General features: G+C 38.0%; 1 protein-coding gene across 10 annotated transcripts in view; it reads right to left on the reverse strand.

Moving 5' to 3' along the window:
- LOC143281300 (ral GTPase-activating protein subunit alpha-1-like) overlaps nucleotides 1–13,243 on the reverse strand; it is a 99,092-nt gene extending 85,849 nt beyond the window's left edge. For 9 of the 10 annotated variants that reach the window (XM_076586472.1, XM_076586471.1, XM_076586465.1 and 6 more), the window contains exons 1-7: nucleotides 13,028–13,243; nucleotides 9,381–9,491; nucleotides 8,273–8,322; nucleotides 7,440–7,497; nucleotides 5,026–5,069; nucleotides 4,263–4,419; nucleotides 2,717–2,749 (exon numbers count right to left, since the gene is read on the reverse strand). In XM_076586472.1, the coding sequence (XP_076442587.1) occupies nucleotides 2,717–2,749; nucleotides 4,263–4,419; nucleotides 5,026–5,069; nucleotides 7,440–7,497; nucleotides 8,273–8,322; nucleotides 9,381–9,491; nucleotides 13,028–13,154 (580 nt within the window). In that variant the 5' untranslated portion in view covers nucleotides 13,155–13,243. The remainder of the gene's footprint in view (nucleotides 1–2,716; nucleotides 2,750–4,262; nucleotides 4,420–5,025; nucleotides 5,070–7,439; nucleotides 7,498–8,272; nucleotides 8,323–9,380; nucleotides 9,492–13,027) is intronic. The other variant, XM_076586467.1, reaches the window with a different exon arrangement.
- Between the last annotated feature and the right edge of the window lie 2,453 nt (nucleotides 13,244–15,696).

Genomic DNA, 15,696 nt, shown 5'->3' on the forward strand with positions numbered 1-15,696 from the left:
TTGTTAAAATGAGAAGGAGATTTTCACTGGCCAACTGTATTGCATAATTTAGCAGACATCATTACAGATTCATGTCCTTGTTTTAAAAAATGTTCTTCATCTGTATGTATCGCAATAGTTCATGACAATCACAGTCACAGTTTTGTTTTCTAAAAGCAAAAGGCAACTTCATCAATTTTAGACACAGAAACAAAATGAGCTTTAGAAACATGCAAAGACCTCATACAGGTAATTTTCACTCCATGATTAGCATCCTGATTAATCACTTTAACAGTTGATTTTACCCCTTGGTACCACTTCCATACCATGAATGTCATTCCCTGTAATCAATCATTATTTGGTCTTGCTCTACTAAATGATACAACAAATTAAATGACCAGCACTTGTGGAGGAAAGGAAAACAAACAAAAAATGATTAGAAAATGAGTGAAAGCAGAACAGTAAATCTACAATAACATCAATCAAGATGAATATTTCCTATGTGCTAATGCAAACATCAAGCTCAGTGATATGCAGGGAATTTCAATTTGTATGCAATTGTGCTGATCAGAAAGACGTATACACAAATAATTTTTATGATGACAACAATTGTACCATACCACAGTGTTCGTGCTGCAGCATAAATCTGATGCTTCAGATTATTTTTATTTTCAGTGTTGTTGCTTATGGTCCATCCGACCACACAGGGCCATATCAGGATTGCCCAACAACACAAATTTCCAAAGGCGTTAACCACAAAACTGTCATATACACACACCAAAAAAAAAAACCAAAAAAAAACCATAAAGATAAACCTACAAAACACTGTTCATAACATATTATGTTAACCATTTAGCTCTTTAGCTGTGCTGAGGGCACCAGGCATTCCACTTCGCTGATCATCCCCAGATTACAAAAATTGTAAAAAAAAGAAAAAAATATATCACTTCAAAGCCAAATAAAAAATAAATTAAAAAAAGGCCTTACTGGCAAATTACACTGCAGAATGGACAGCTAGTGCCCATCCCAGACTTTACAATTTCACTACCTAATCGCCAGAGCAAAATAGCACAGATAGTACATTATAGACTGTGGAAGAGAGGAAAAAGTGTCAAGGCTTGCTTGAAAAAAGAAAGGGGAAAGGACTGGGAAGGCAGAAAAAGAAGTCAACAGTGAAGGAAGAAAAGATACAGAAATAAAGAGAGCAATAGAGAAGAGGAAATTGCTCGCACAGAATTTCCAGAAGGCGGGTACGCTATTTATACTGAAAGAACCCCGGCATCCCCGCGGATAAACAGATTCAGTTTATGTCTGTATTCGCTATAATTTACTGAGAATTACTTTCCACCTCTTCAGCTCTTTTGGCAATGAATAAGTGGTTATACATATCTCCTCTTCTTCTTATCCTTTGTATATAGATCTTATACATATCAGAGGTAATACTAAGGCACACACAAATACATGCCGACACACAAAAATATACTCAAAGGCTTGCATGCACACATACACACACAAACACACACACACACACACACTCACGCACATGCCCCAACACAAACACACACCATGGTTATTATATGCTAAGTCTGTTTGCATTTGTGATTTTGTGTGTGTGTGTGTGTGTGTGTGTGTGTGTGTGTGTGTGTGTAAAGAAAAGAAAGACAGCATGACGCTAAACTTGACATCTCTAGGACATGCTACCTGACACACAAAATGCAGGACAACCAAATGCTCAACTGAACCCTTTGAATGTCACTAAAAGCTTTCTATATAAATCAAATTCGCATAAAATGTCAAACAGGGTTTCACATAAGTAATATGTCCAAAAGTCTAAAATGTCAAATATATCGGTGGGTACATTTGATTTTCTTGAACACAAAACATCACAAAAACCAGTTAGTCCATACATATTATCATTAATCAAAATTGTGGCAAAAACAAACGGAACCAGAGTCTAAACCTACACAGACAGAAAGATCCATGTATAAAAAATGCACACACAATAACGCACCACATGTAATGAAGAATACTGTAATTTAAAAAAGAGGTGATGATTTGAAATATCGATCAAACACAACTTATCCAGAAGATTAGCATAAATGCACACACAATAGAGGTACAGAGGCACAGAATTTCTATATTCACCAACAAAGAATACTGATAGCAATAAAGAAAGACAGCACAAAGGAACAAAACTTGCTCTCAGTTGAAAAACCATTTGCTAATATACTGCATTCAACTGTTACCAGGAACACACCATGTGCAATGTTCAATCACATACTGAAGTAGTCACTTTTACCTTTTGATAAAATTACAAGGAAAAAATTAAAGCATACATATTCAGACCATTAACATTACAGACATAGGTTAATAAATTATCTCTCTTACAACTGAGCCTCACACTACAACTACTTTTATCCAGCAGAGGGAATGAATGTCTTCATCTGTTTTTGCTACCTTTGTATGATAATATATATCATCATATGATGACTGCAGTGGATAATGATACAAGACTAATACAAAATTACAGAATGTTGTCCCAAAATTCCATCATCACACGTTCATGAGACAAATTTGGCAGTGACACAAAGAAAACTAATGCTCCAATCACAGCTGACAAAGTGTTTGAAACTGGTCTACAAAGTCAACACTAACAGTGTCTGGCCAAAAGAGTCATGAAGAGGAAAATCTACATGAAACAAACTCAGTGCATGCCAAGCAAACCACAATGACTCACTTGCAGGCCGATTTATAGAAAGCTGCTGCTCAACTAAACCAATAGAAACAAAACAAAGACAGAAAAAAAGTTATAAAATGAGGGCAGGGTTTTATTTGAATCTGCAGTGATCATGCACTGTGGTATGCAACTGTATGCAGGTATACAACAGTCTGAACAAAGAAATAAAACCCATAATAATTCAAAACCGTGAAAAAAGCAAAAAAAATTTTTCTATCTGTTTACATTATTTGATCCCCTTGCTTAAAGATATCCATTAAATGCTAGTTAAATCATAACCATCATTTACTACACCATGTCCTGCTGAACACCCAAAATCATATGTTACACTTGCTGATGCTTCATGCTTTTCTTATCAGAGGTTAATATCAGGACCTTAGGTTATAGTGTATCGCTTTATTGTCTCAACACAGTTGAATAACTGATAAAAAGTTTACTGTCTTTCAGTAAAAAGGTGCATTTTACAGATTTGGTTAAAGCTTCACGCATTAACTGAAAATATTTAGCATGCAAAAACCTGCTTAAAGAAGTACATTCTTGAGTAATTTGTTCAAATGGACTTTTCATGCTTTTCTCTCATCCTGTATCCTTTTGTACCTGTTCTGTCCAAAAATATTCTGTCTACATAACAAGAAAGACATTGGAAAACATTCTAAAAAAAGAAAACCTGCACATCAAAATCACAAAAATTGGTGCTATACAACTCACCTTGTATAGAACAGCATATTTATAAAAAAAAAATATATATATATATATCACAGTTTGAAAACAATATCATCTTCAGAAATTAACTGAAGATGAAGTAGCCCATTTCTTAATACTTTTCTTTCTTTCTTTCTTAATGATTGCATTCTCAAATGAATGAGATGGTCAAGCCATATATATATATGTTCTCCATTGTAACTGTTCCTCTGTACTTTTTTATTTCCATACCAGCTGATGGGAAATGCTATGCAGCAGCATTGGCTTGAAGTAAAGTGCCCTTGTAAAATTTACAGACACATATGATCTGATTCCAAATCAAACATGCTGAGGCAATACCTGTTTTATTTTGTCTGTGCCTTCTGTATAGCAGCATATTCAAGACCAGAAAACACTGCTCAGTTTTTTAATAAGCGCTTTTTTCTCTTTGCAGATCTATATCTTCAGCAGGGGTTCCTGTGAGCACATCCCTATAGGTATATAAAGTACAGCGCATTCCTAGAAGGATATATATATATATATATATATATACTAACTGGAGATAAAGGGATGCGAGTATGCACTCTTTGTTTGAAAATACAACTTTAAAGAAGCATACATACACACACACACAAATGCAAACTCTTTTACACATCTATACACACATACACACACATATCCAGCTTCTCTCATCCATAATCACTCTTTATCAATGCAAGCACAAACAGACCAATTTACCTACATATACACACACACACGTACGCATGACATGGCTCAACCTTATCAAAATTTAGTTTTCTCCAGTTCTTAAAAACTGTAATGAAAATAAACAAACAAACAAATAAAGGCAACAGTGACTACATACTGTCAGGAGTGCTCAGTGACTTGCTGAACAAATCACAGAGGTCACCATCTCCCAGCCCTGGCACCAGCTGCTGGAAGATCTGGTGACACTCATCGGACGCGCTATCCTGGAGAATCTGGTACCATACCAGGAACAGTCGTACGCCTTGCCGACGAAGCTGAAACAAACAGGTTTGGGGTTGATGTTTTGGTGTGTTTTTTTTCACACACACATAAATGCCCATGTTTGCACTTACATACAGTCCACATACATATGTGCCCATTGACGCACACACACACACACACACACACACAAATTTGGGATCTCAACGTTCACTGCTTCATATTAACAAGTCTGAGTTCTCTTTTCTTTCTACCATTTTCTCTCTCCCTTCTTCTCTGTCTCTTCTGAATCCCTTTGAATTCATGACTGAAAGTATTATCCACCAGCTAGGCAAGTTGCAGTTTGTCACAGCCTTCTGGTTGATTAAAAACAACAATATTTACATCCCCAATATCATCTCATTCTTTAAAAGATTTTGATTTTTTTTTAATCCTGGTAAAAAATGCAAACAGCCCTTCTGTGTTTACAAACACATTCACAAACAAATAAACACAAATGAACACATCTGTAGTCTGTGCAGTGAACACTGACATTCATCAAACGTTTTAAATGTAAACAATACATTCGCAGTCTTCCATAACAACTCACCTTAATAATTCTAACTGCAAAAGAATACAGTAAAACTGAAGAGTATCAATTTCAAAGAGTAAAAACTAATTACCAGTAAACTGTTGCCTGGGTGTAGCAGTTTCTTCAGAATACGCCCTGGAAAACAAATCAGATTTTGGTTACAGAATCCACTCTGAAAACTGAACAATCACACTGAATCACACTGCTGTCCAGGCTATAAGCAGAACCACACACTTAGCTGACTGCGAGATCCCCCTAAGGCCTGATAGTGCCAGACACTGCACTGATAAGTACCAGCTGCTGTACCTGCTAACCCGTCACTGACCCTTCTTTGTCTTCTATTAAAGCGTGGCAATTTGCGCGCCTCTTTTGAGCGGGCTGGTGAGCATACTCGTATTTCTGCGGCATTAATGTTTTGCACCATTGGAAAGAGCGGACACTTATCTTTTTGATGGTGGTAGTACTTTCCTTGGCTGGTAAATATTTTTTAAGATAGCAGCATTTACTTGAGAGAACTGTGGTGACAATTGTGACTGGCGGTGGTGTGGTTTTTTTCATAGCAGAAGTACCGTGAGTTTGGTTTTCCTTCACATTCTGTTCTCTCACATTTCTTTCTTCCATTCCTTTCTTTCATTCTGTTTTCTTCCCTGTCTTTCTTTCGTGCTGTTTCTTTCCCTCTCTTTCTCTCCTTCATCCCTTCCTTTCTTTCGCGCTGTTTCCTTCCCTCTCTTTCTCTCCTTCTCCTTCATCCCTTCCTTTCTTTCGTTCTGTTTCCTTCTCTCTCTTTCTTTCGTCAGTGCTGCTTTCTCCCCTCTCTTTCTTTCTGTTTTCTTCCCTCTCTTTCTTTCATGCTGTTTCCTTCCTTCTCTTTCTCTCCTTCATCCCTTTCTTTCTTTCTTTCATCCTGTTTTCTTCCATCTCATTCTCTCGTTCTTTCTTCTTTTTTTTATTTTATTTTATTTCACTGTTTCTTTTTCACCTCCCATCTCCTGTTGTTCTTTGTTTCTGTTTATTCTCTCTCTCTCTCTCTCTCTCTCTCTCTATATATATATATATATATATATATATTTCTCTCTCTGCTTTTTTTGTTTGTTTCAACCTCATTCATCTCTCTCTCTCTTTACGTCACCACCCCTGCCCCCTCTCTCACATCTGGAACCCCCATCCCTCTCCCCTCCCCTCTCACCACCCCAGTTCTGTATCCCTTTCCCAACTCACTATTTTTTTTTTCGTGCATGTGTGGCCAGGCTCTGCCTTACGTAGAGTCAGGGCAAGCTAGCCCTTCCAGCTTGCTGGGGGTGAAGAGTGAAAAGTAGTAACCTGCTTGCAGCTCCACACTTGACCACGTGATAGGCAATTTATGGCAAGTACTTTTTAATGCTGTGTCAGTCCTTACTTCTGGCAGAATAACAAAGTGGTTACTGCCAATGACTGTGTGATGAAGACTACCATTTTAACAGTTCTAGATTTAACACACACACACACACACACACACACACACACACACACACACACACACACACAAACCAGCAGGAATTTTTCTTACAAACCGCCAGAACAAACTGCCATCCACACCCCATACACGTGGCTGTGGTTTTCTTCAATGTGCGTGAATGACTGAATCAGTGTGCCTGTGGAGTACTTGTACAAGCTGCAAAACAGTTGTGATCTTTAACACGCCACAGCTTCCTTCAGAATTTCCAGCCATCAACACAGGTTAGTGAGAGGCATGCTGATGTGTAATGCTGTGCATGGAATGTATTGTCTGTGTTGAGCGAAATATGTGAGATTAGATTCAGTGTGTTAAAAATGTGTCAAAATGCATGTTACCAAACTGGTGGTAAGCATACCTGCTTTTTTCAAACAGTTATCCTGAGAAAAATAATCGGATGTTCACATTTGAGTTTCCTATCGTTTTAAAGCTAAGACTGTGCTCTTTCAAACCATACTATTTATTAAGCGATTGCGTTGACAAGCAGTGTGTTATCAAAAGTTAACGAAGAGGTGTTGTTTTCTCCCTGTGGCCGCTGCCATCGCGCGGAACAGCACACTGGTCTTTCTCCCTCCCAACAGCTGATAACGGCTGGAGGCGCAACGTGAAAGAGAAGTCGTAGCGTTTTGTGCTCTCAGTTCTTCCAAGTTAAAGCTCCAACCCTTCCGGCGGTAGCGTGTTATTTTTAGGCGGCGCTTTTCCCTCCTGAGTTGAATGCAGGGTCAAGTTCGCTCCTCAGATGAACTAAACGTCAAGCGCTGAACAGCTGTGACACATGCATGCATGTGCATGCGCGCGCGCGCACACACACACACACACACACAAAACCTACACAGAAACACACAGACACACTCACACACACACACGTGCGCATACCCATACACAAACGAATATCAAAAATGCATGCATGTATGTTTACATATATATATATATATATATATATATATATATACACATGCCCACACCATCAGTCACATAAAAACATATACACACTCAAAGATGTCATTTCTTACCAATGCTGTGAAACATCCATCGTTTGTGCACAAGTTCTGGCAGCAGGAACAAGATTTTCTGAAACAGCATAATTCTTGAATTTTAAACGAACAGTTTTGTTGTTTTTTTCTCTGGTACATATAATATTTAGTTTCTACAGTTTTAGAGTTATGCATGCATGTGAATGACTGGTGCTTTGATTGGTCTCTGCACAAGATTCAGCGCTATATAAATACCATTATTATTATTATTATATACGATAATGGATAGAAAGTCAAACCTGAATGAAAACAAAATTTGCTTCAATCTGTCTGGAAAAAACAATGCTTATCTGTATTGATATATATCTGACCAAAGTCTCTCCTCTGCATTCTAAACCAGACAACAGCTGTGTTGTTGTTTTTGTTGTTGTTGTTTTCTGTATCAAATAAGCTTCTTCTTTTTTTCTATAGTCTGGGGAAGAAGCATATTCAATGTGTGAGCATCACTGTATGTGTGTGAATATGTGTGAATCATATGCATGCATTATCATGATTATGTATCGATCTAGCTTTAGTATCTACCTACATATGCATACATGTGTGGCCGAGTCTGAATGCATCTATATATATTTGTGCATGCATCTATTTAAGAAAAAAAGATTCAAACCAAATAATCAGACATTCAAACCAATAAATGAACTAGAATATACAACCAGTTACACAAAGAATAATAAATCAAATCAACCATTAGTATCAACCAAGTAAATTTATATAACTGATTTACAAAGTACAGCACATGGTATAACATTTATAAATTTATACAGATTTACACCACTTTCATAAGAACATAGTGCAAGAACACAAACAAATACCTCAAAAATATGAAGGATGCCTTCAAGTTCTTCCCTGTGTGCTTTGCTCGCTGAAAAAAAAAGGGGGGGTGGGGGTGGGAGGGAGGGTAGCACTCACGATTTCAACACACTCCTCACACATTATAGTTCATGATTGTTTGGACTGTCAATACAGAAAATGATATATAATGACTGACAATCATAAGTGAACATACACATATTCTGCAATAAAAATGCTCAGAACATAAGTTTAAAAACCGAAAAGATGCATAGTAATAAAATCTATGCATGTTTTATCATCTATTCGTAACGAAAAATCCCTCTCACAGCTTCAGTTCTATTCCAGAATAAATGCGAGACAGAAAACTGTAAAAGCAAAGTGACCACTTACACTATGCTACTTATGAGTATAATAACAAAATCATAATAAATGCCAATACTTGCTTTGTCAAAACATCAATCTTTACGTTTACCTCACACACAGTAACGCAGGAACTTTGTTGTCAAGATCTGAGCTATTGTATGAAGAAGCTAAAACGATGATGATCAAACAATAAATCATCTTTATCATATAGGATATCTCCCTACCTAGAAGTGAATTTTTATTAATTCTTTTCTTTTTTTTAATAATAAGAAGAAAGTAATATTATTCCAATATGCTCCTCTACTCAGTAACTCCACAACTGAAGACGACATAATTAAAAAGATAAAGTTGGACTATTCCTCATTTAGACTACAATCACTTACCACCTACACTTCTGAGAACACAATGGCCAACAATTAATACATCTGTTCTAGGATATATGTTTACCTGTAACATAAGACTTCCTTTCCATCTGCCAATGCTTTATCTTTGCACAAATGAACTTATTATACACTTCTTATACTTTGCATTTATTATTTATTTTGTCCACATGCAATAACAACAATGACAACAATATTAATGAAACATTAGGATGAATCATAAATACTCTGTTGCAAGATATATTCACCAGTAATAGTCTGATATTCTTCATGTTTGTTTGTTGTTGTTTTTGTTTTGTGTTTTTTTAAGTAAAGTTACTTTCTTCACTTTGATATTGGGTAACCATAAAGCAATGTTTTATCTTTAGAGAAACTGAAGACATACCTCGCTGTTTCAGATCAGCTTCAACAGTCCCAAAGTTGTCGGAGAAGATATAGTAGATATGTGAGTAGTTGTCCTGGAAGAATTTTTTCGCCTCTTGGATGTCATAGTTATCTAAATGAAGACAAAAAGGACAACGAAGGTTTAATACAGAGTTTACAATATCCAGGTGAAGGCTTCTATGTGAAAGAAAATGTTTTTAAAAACAAAATCATTAATGTATTTTAATCAACCTGGACCTCATACTATATGTATCAATTTCCATCTTCTCCTCACCCACCCAACCACCATGGACTAAATGGATTCAAATCTATGCACAGCACTTAAGGTTTTTTTGTTTGTTTTTGTTTTTGTTTTTTGTTATGTGTCATTGCATGAAAGGAAATTTTCTTCCTAAAATTACGTTTAAGTAACATACTTACCGTGACCCACCAATGCAGACTCCGGCAGGGGTCTGATTCCTGCCCTGTGCAAACTACTAGCCGCCTATTCGGAGAAAACAAAAGTAGCTACGGCCGATAGCCTCCCGAAGTATGTAACCTCTCCTGTGCATCCCTGACTAGCGCCCTCTTTTTCAAAATGCATGAAGAATTAAGCACAGCATTTATGTCTGCTTCTTTGAATTGTCTCCTCTCTCATCCTCCCTCCCACTGTAGCACCATCCCCCTCTTAACATGTTATATTTCATTTCTACAGAGTCAGTTTTTCAAGCAGGCATCACTATGTTCGGACAAGTAATACACTACGCCATATCTAGGCAGACGTCTGACCAGCAACATAACCCAATGAAGTTAGGCATTGAGTGCATGTATATTTGTGTACCAATCAGAGTGGATTTCTTCTGCAGAATTTGTTAAAGGACAACATTCCCATTGCTATGGGTTCTTTTTCAGTGCCCCAGGTGCATGTTGAACACTGTCATGGAACCTCAGTTTAATGTCTCATCCAAATTACTATATGCTCAGTTTGATTTTCCAGTCAAACGAGGGAGAAGGGGTGAGACTAGGTTTCAAACCCAGATACTCACAAACATTGTACTGGCAAATAAGCATTTAACAATTCTCCCACCTTCCACACTTTTCATTTCTATAAACTTTTTCCTCAAATACCGTCACCTCATTGTACCAGCTTGCCACCTGGTTTATTTCAATTTAGACTGATGAAAAATTATCACAGGGAAACCAATGGAAAATGTTAAAAAGCTTCGAAGAATGACATAAAGGATAAAACTTATACATATTTTCATGGAAACCTGTTGGCAAATGCAGCAAGTTTACACTATGATGATCATAATTTCGATTTGCTTTCTTATCAAAGATTCTACTCCCCTCCTCTTTATACTCATCAAAATACCTCACTGAGACTGTGACCATGTGCTATGAGGTGATAACTAAAAAGCATGCGGAAGAAATTCAAGAGGGATACAATCATACAATGATACATATCATAAAATCATCCAAAACTCTTAGTATTATAAGTCTAAAGTAGGTTCAAGACTTGTATTAGAATTAGTGTTGAGATCTTTCTAAGTTTCTTTTTCCCCTTGGCATCTTCAGTTGTGCTGACCATAAAAAAAATTACATGTATAATTTTTTACCTGTACTATGCACAAAAATAAGATAACTTGTATAAGAACTTTTTAAAAAGAGAACTTGTAAGTTGTACAGAACTTTTTTTTATATATAAGATAATGCTGAGGCTAATCATGACATATGCTGTTCTCCATGATTCATTCTTTAATTTCTATTCCAGCACCAGACAGGCCCTACTACTAGTAGTAGACAGCCCCCAACAGACACAGCCATCTGCAGGGTCTGCTAGGAAATTTGAGCATTATCTTGTACTCTCCACCGTACTGACCAAGTCTTCCTAAATGAGCCTGGAGCACATTCAGCTTTCTCTCTCATGGTAGCAGCCAGCCAGGGGGGAAAATCTGAATGCTTCAGTGGGGTTCAAATCCAGTCATCAGAGACAGACACCAACCTCTTCCACAGATCCAGCTGAGCAGGTCGTTTATGTTCAAACAGTGCTATTCAAGAATGGCATTGCATATTTGGAGGAGGGGGGATAGGGTGTGTGTGTGCAGGAGGGAAGGGGGGCATTGTGTATGCAAGTGTGTGTGTGTATGTGTATGTGCGTGTGTGTGTGTGCATGTGTGTGTGTGTTTGTGTGTGTGTGTGTGCGAAAGTTTTTAAACATAAATTTGCCTATAAAAGTATGAAGAGCCATATCATGTTAGATGTATGCATCTGTTTTGTCAGTGCCATTTCAGAGTGTTCCTGCAAACACATGTGGTAGTGAACAAAAATGTATAAAGTATAAACACACCTGCAAACGTAATCACACACACACACACACACACGCACACACACATACATACACACACAACCATACACATACACATACATGCACACTCACACACAATTGCGCACATGTGCACAGTGATAGACACACACACCTATATCTCTCTCTATATATATACACACACACATACAAAAAGACGAAATTTAAGCATTTGAATTACCCAATTATATTACTTCCCCTGTCCAAATTTCTCCCAACTGAGGAGAATATGGTAAAAAAACAAAAAAAAACAACTGATAACTTATGATTCGCCACAACTCCTTACACACTTTCTCCATCCCAACCCCCTCAGTCCAATATTGTCAAACTGTATTGTGCTAGTATAGACCTGCCATTTACTTCAAAACACAGTTGAAATATATCTACAGAAAGGCACAAGAACTGAAGACAATTTATCTGAATGTGTATATGTTCACCCATGCCAATGGCTACATTTTGAAACCATCTTGTTCTGTTTTCCAAATACTGGAAAGCTTTTCAGTTTGTACATGGAAATATGTCATGGAAAAAGAACTGTGACAACAAAAATTGTGTGCATTGTGTCACCATCAGGCTGCATAATGGATTGCTAAAATATCAGGATTTTTCACTTATCATTATCAAGAAAAACTGATCAATGATAAACTGCTTTGGAAATCAATTGGAGTATTACTTGCAAATAATGTTAGAAACAAGGTATATTGACAAGAACTTCACAATATTCCTTGTGACTCCTGTACACTTGGTAATAAAGACATTCTATTCAATTCTATTCTATTGTTGCATAAAGTCACTTAAGTTGTACTGTTACTGTATACAGTCTGTACAGATCTCTAGTATCAAGTTCCATATGAACTTGACAGTTGTGTGTGTGTGTGTGTGTGTGTGTGTGTGTGTGTGTGTTCCACAGGACAACAGATAATAAAGGAGGGATGTGTCATGTTTAATTTGTTACACTTTTTTGGTTTAGTATCACCAAGTGGTATACAACTGTTTCATGTCATACTGATTTTGTCAACAAATGTGGGTAGTAACCGAACGTTCACACCCACTATCACTATCAGTGCCACTGCTACTTGAGCAAGTAAATATCCTCTGTTCTCACAACAGCGAGCAGGGTATCAAATTTCCTCATTAGATATTTGTTTTGCAAACATCGACTAAGGGTTACAACAAGATAAGTCATATTAAAACGATAAAGAAACTATGCACAGTGAGGTCTTCAAAAAAGAAAAGAATGCAATGAATCAATTATTTCTCATGCAAATGAGGCTGGTTTGATTTTTGTTTATGATAGAACTACCCACCGAGCACTGAACGAAGATGCTTCAGTCGAGTTAGGGAGTCCTTCTTGGTGTCTGCAACTTTTTGTGCCGATTTTTTTACGTCGCCATGACCGGCAGTCTTTTTGAAAATGGACCGTGCCGCCGACATCTAGCTAACTATACAGATGCTATCTATTTTCCATCTTTTGGAATCATAAAGGCATTGCAGACGTAAACTCTTCCCGTCTACCTGTAATGGCGGTGTTACTTCCAGTGCGCATGCGCAATCAACATTGTCCGGTAAAACGGAATTCCGAGCATTATAAACTAGTTTCAGTTTCATGACGTTGACCTTGCAAACTGTTTCCCATCCATGATCCACTTACTCGAACAGATTTGGAATCTGTCTCCTCCACCACCTTCACTATTCAGGTCATGTTGTTCAAAAGCACCGCCAGCCATAAAAGCCACGCCAGCGTTGAATGTATATATATATCAAAATATCTCGATCTCAGGACTACACTCTGATTTTAATCTGATAACATTCAGCGGCATCTTTTAGTATCATAAATTTCAACCATACTGATCATGAATTCCACAATCAATCGATAGATTTTGCACAAGGTCCGCTTCTTGTGCGAAAACAAATCACGGAATACGAGAGCCTCAGACTTTTGCTGGAGAGGAATCCACTGGCCTGGGGGAGGTGGAGGGGGGTAATGGAGGGGTGGGATGCGGGGTCGTCTTAAGACCTCCATAGCCACTCAATTAATTATTATGCCTACAATGACCCTAGTAACAACCTCCATCCAAGATTATGCAGATTACGGCATTCTGTAACGTCGTGTGTCGAGGACTCGTTTTGATCTCGAAAAAGCCATGATCAACCAGGCCGGTGAGATGACCTCAGTCGACTCGATCCACTATGACCTCAGTTCAGTTTTAACAACCTCAGTTCTGCAGAGGCAGATTATCAGTCTCGATCCTCTGTTACCTCAGCCAATGACCCTCGTCCAAAATAATGTAGATTACTTCGCTGACGGTGATAACCTCACTGATGGGAACACGTACCATCACTGAGTTGCCGCAGCCGGATTATCCGGCGTGCAGTCTTAACTTGAGTGTCATCTTCACTCGGAACCTCGATCTGGCCCGCTGAAGATCATGCCGCACTGTCTGGCACTGAGGCTTTCTCCAAGTCTCAGCGCTGCCCGTGACCGAAGTAGCTGATATGGAAAAGACCGGCGCGGCAGTGACTCGGATTCCGTTGTTACTCATTAATCTAAAATGTTTCGTGACTGAGAAAAAAACAAACAACAAAAAAAAACATGCTGTTAACGCGATAACATCTTGCAAAGGTCAACTGATTCAGTTGTGACCGTGATTACCTCTATGCCGGGGCGGGCATGCCGGGATCAAATGTACTTCATCCACTGCATGGCGGTCTCAGTTATAGTGACGGACATCTGAAAAGCCATGACTGAAGAAGAGATGATGCATATCATCTCCGCACTGCCGGTGACCAATTCACTGAGTCTAGTGACTCAGTCCTTTGGGAAGATCACTGTGCCAGTGATGAAAGATTACCTAACTTAGGATCAGTCTAACATGTGACCGTATAATGACGTCTAGCCAATTTCGGATCCAGCACTGAGATTGTCAGTTTACTACTGAGTCTCAGTACTGTGACCTTACTAGAATGACATCTGACCACGATCATACAAATTATCTGTCTGTACTGTGACCTCGAGCAGTGGCCTCTAGCCAAGACGGTGTACAGATACTATCACAACTGTCACCTTCGAAGGACCTTTGCCAGTCAAAGACCTGTGGCTTCAATGACCTCTCGCCATGATCTTGTTGGATCAGTGAGCCACTCTGACCTTGATTATCTTTCAGTTGCCAAGGCCGTGTATGTTGTTATGGCTGTTCACACAGGCTGGCAAACTGGATCGAGTATCTAGTACGTTATAACTTTGATGGAAATGATCTTGTTGAAATATGATTAGGAGAAATCACTCGTGACTTTCTGTGCAGCAGACTATCCCAACTTAAATAATTCGACATGATCCTCAAGTTTATAATCTTTGAGAGATATTATCAAAAGTTCTAGAATTAAACTAAAAGTGTTCAAAATACCAACAGTGGTGAATATCATTTATACAGTGTAGTGTGTATACTATATATATATATATATATATATATATATATATATATATATTGATTGATTGATTGATTGCAGTGCATTGACATCATGTCGCGGTTGCATCTTTTGTTTGCTTTTTTTTTTTTTTTTTTTTGCTTTTTTTTTGCTTTTTTTTTTCTTCTTCTTTTCCGCTGTTGTTGTTCTTGATGTTGTTAATCGAATCGAAAGAGAACTGTGCTCAATTTTTTCCCTTGAAAGAAATTCGAGTAGTTTCCCCTAGATAGACAATTTGCCAAAATCCAACCTTCTTCTCTCTGAATGATTAGGTTATGTATTTATGACCTTTTAATCACATTGGGAGGCGCCTAAAAGTAGTGGTTAATGTGTTTCTAACTACTTGTCTTTCTTTGCTTTTAAGTTCCGATTCAGTATTCCAGTGCATGGCTTCAAAATTGCAGTGTGTTGACCGTGACTCTTTTTCTCTCTTCTCCGCCCCTCTCTCGCACTTACCCCCTCTTCAAGCCTCTCTCCAATCATCCCCCTTTCGCTATGTAGCGTTGCAAAT

The sequence above is a fragment of the Babylonia areolata genome, chromosome 4 (assembly GCF_041734735.1).
Source record: "Babylonia areolata isolate BAREFJ2019XMU chromosome 4, ASM4173473v1, whole genome shotgun sequence".
In the NCBI taxonomy this organism is placed as follows: domain Eukaryota; kingdom Metazoa; phylum Mollusca; class Gastropoda; order Neogastropoda; family Buccinidae; genus Babylonia; species Babylonia areolata.